At 57.9% G+C, this 1792-nt stretch overlaps 1 protein-coding gene across 1 annotated transcript; it reads right to left on the reverse strand.

Annotated features, from left to right (window-relative positions):
• Positions 1 to 884: 884 nt before the first annotated feature.
• DQ04_18791000 (vacuolar protein sorting-associated protein VTA1) lies at positions 885 to 1697 on the reverse strand (the record flags this gene model as incomplete). The annotated part of the gene is made up of 1 exon (XM_009317750.1): positions 885 to 1697. The coding sequence occupies one exon, from the start codon at positions 1695 to 1697 to the stop codon at positions 885 to 887; it is 813 nt and encodes a 270-aa protein (XP_009316025.1).
• Positions 1698 to 1792: the final 95 nt, after the last annotated feature.

Genomic DNA, 1792 nt, shown 5'->3' on the forward strand with positions numbered 1-1792 from the left:
ATATATATATATATATATATATATGTATGTATGTATGTGTGTGTGTGTGTCGCCCACGTTATCCCCACCCCGTTGACCCATTTCCTTCTATTCGTATGTCACCACTCCCACGGCTGCCAGCGTTGTGACCATCGCTGCTGGTTCACTCGGTCCACATCGGAGTTTCTCCCCACTGTGCAACATGCTGCTTCCTCCGATGCTCCCGCGACGGGAGCTCCTTGTGGCAGAACCACCAGCTGTCGAACAATGCAGCTGCCGCCATTGTGAGAGCAGTGACCACCGCCATCACCACTAGATGAGCCGTCACCTGGATAATAGACACAAACATGTGGCTTGGATGCACAGTTGCAACGCGTATTTTGTTCCTTCACAACTCCGCTTATGGCCTTTCTGCGTGCGGAATGCGGCACACACACACACACACACACACACACACAGAGAGAGAGAAAGACAGGAGAAAAAAAAAGGAGAATGCGAAGTGGGAAGAAAAACAACAATGAGGAGAGGGCGACGAGGGCATAAAAGAGCCCACAGCGCTGCTTCTTGGCATGACCACACACACACACACACACATATATATATATATATATATATATATACCCCGAACAGAGAGAAAGAGCAACATGGAACGCCGAATATGCGCGGCAGTATTGAGCGAGGAAGACAGCACGCACACAAGCAAACAAACTTTCTGGAGGAACACACAGTCACACACAAAACGAATTCAGTGCGCTTATTTTTTCGTTCTTCACCCGTATTTGCTCTTGTTCCTTCGTCAGTGCGGAGAGGTGCACGTCCCCGTGGGGCACCGCAAAACACACTAGAGATAGTGGCAAGGAAGAAAGAAACAAACAAAACCACATCACCAGAACGCCATCAACTGGTCATGTCTCCTTGAGTAGACTTAGAGCAGCCAGGAGTTCCTTTCGCGCGGTGGCGTGGTCGTAGAACTGCAGTGCGCTGACCGCTTGTTTCGCATGCTTTTGCGCGGTGATCATCGCATCAATCGACGGTGCGCCTGCAGCAACGCCGCCGCCGCCGCCGCCACCACCACCGCCGCAGTAAGTCGCATGTGGTGGTGAGGCCGGCACCGCATAGGCAGGCGGGCTGGGGTTCGAAAGGGCCGGTGGCGCTGGCGAGTTTTTCCCCTGCTGCTGGTGCCGCTGTGGCAGCTGACTGTGGCGGTTCATGTCACCACCACCACCACCACCCATTGACGCTGGCTGCGGCTGCGGTGACGGTGACGAAGTGTGCAACTTCGGCGATGGCCCGACCGCAGGTGGCGGGGCGTACGCGTCCTCCTTGTTGCTGCTCGTTCCACCTGCCGCTGGTGGCTGATAGCGCGGTATGAACGCTGACGGTGGCTGCGTGGAGATGTGCTGCGGTGCGTTGCCGCCGCCCTCCTCTCCATGCCCCCCTTCCTCTTCCTCCTCCTCCTCGTTGGCGTAGTGCTGCAGCGGGTGCTCGGCCGCGTTGGGGCTCATGTACGGCGTGCCGCTGTCGAGCGCCTTCTTCATGCGCACCGCGATGTAGCGCGCGTAGTTGCGCTTCTCCGCCGCGACGGGGTCGAGCTCGCCGTCGTCGGTGAACTGCGCCGTTGCATCAAAGAGAATCGCCGCGGTAAAGAAGAGCCGCACAACGTTGAGGCTCGCGCCCGCCCCACTGCGCTCCGCGTCGTCGGCCTTCGCGAATAGCATCAGCGCGTAGCGCGTCAGCACCGTGCGACCGTCGACGCCGTCGAGCTGCGCGGCGAGCTGCTGTTTCTCCCGCTCCAGCGCGGCGAGCAGCGCGA

Source organism: Trypanosoma grayi (genome assembly GCF_000691245.1).
Source record: "Trypanosoma grayi strain ANR4 Tgr_1879_V1, whole genome shotgun sequence".
In the NCBI taxonomy this organism is placed as follows: domain Eukaryota; phylum Euglenozoa; class Kinetoplastea; order Trypanosomatida; family Trypanosomatidae; genus Trypanosoma; species Trypanosoma grayi.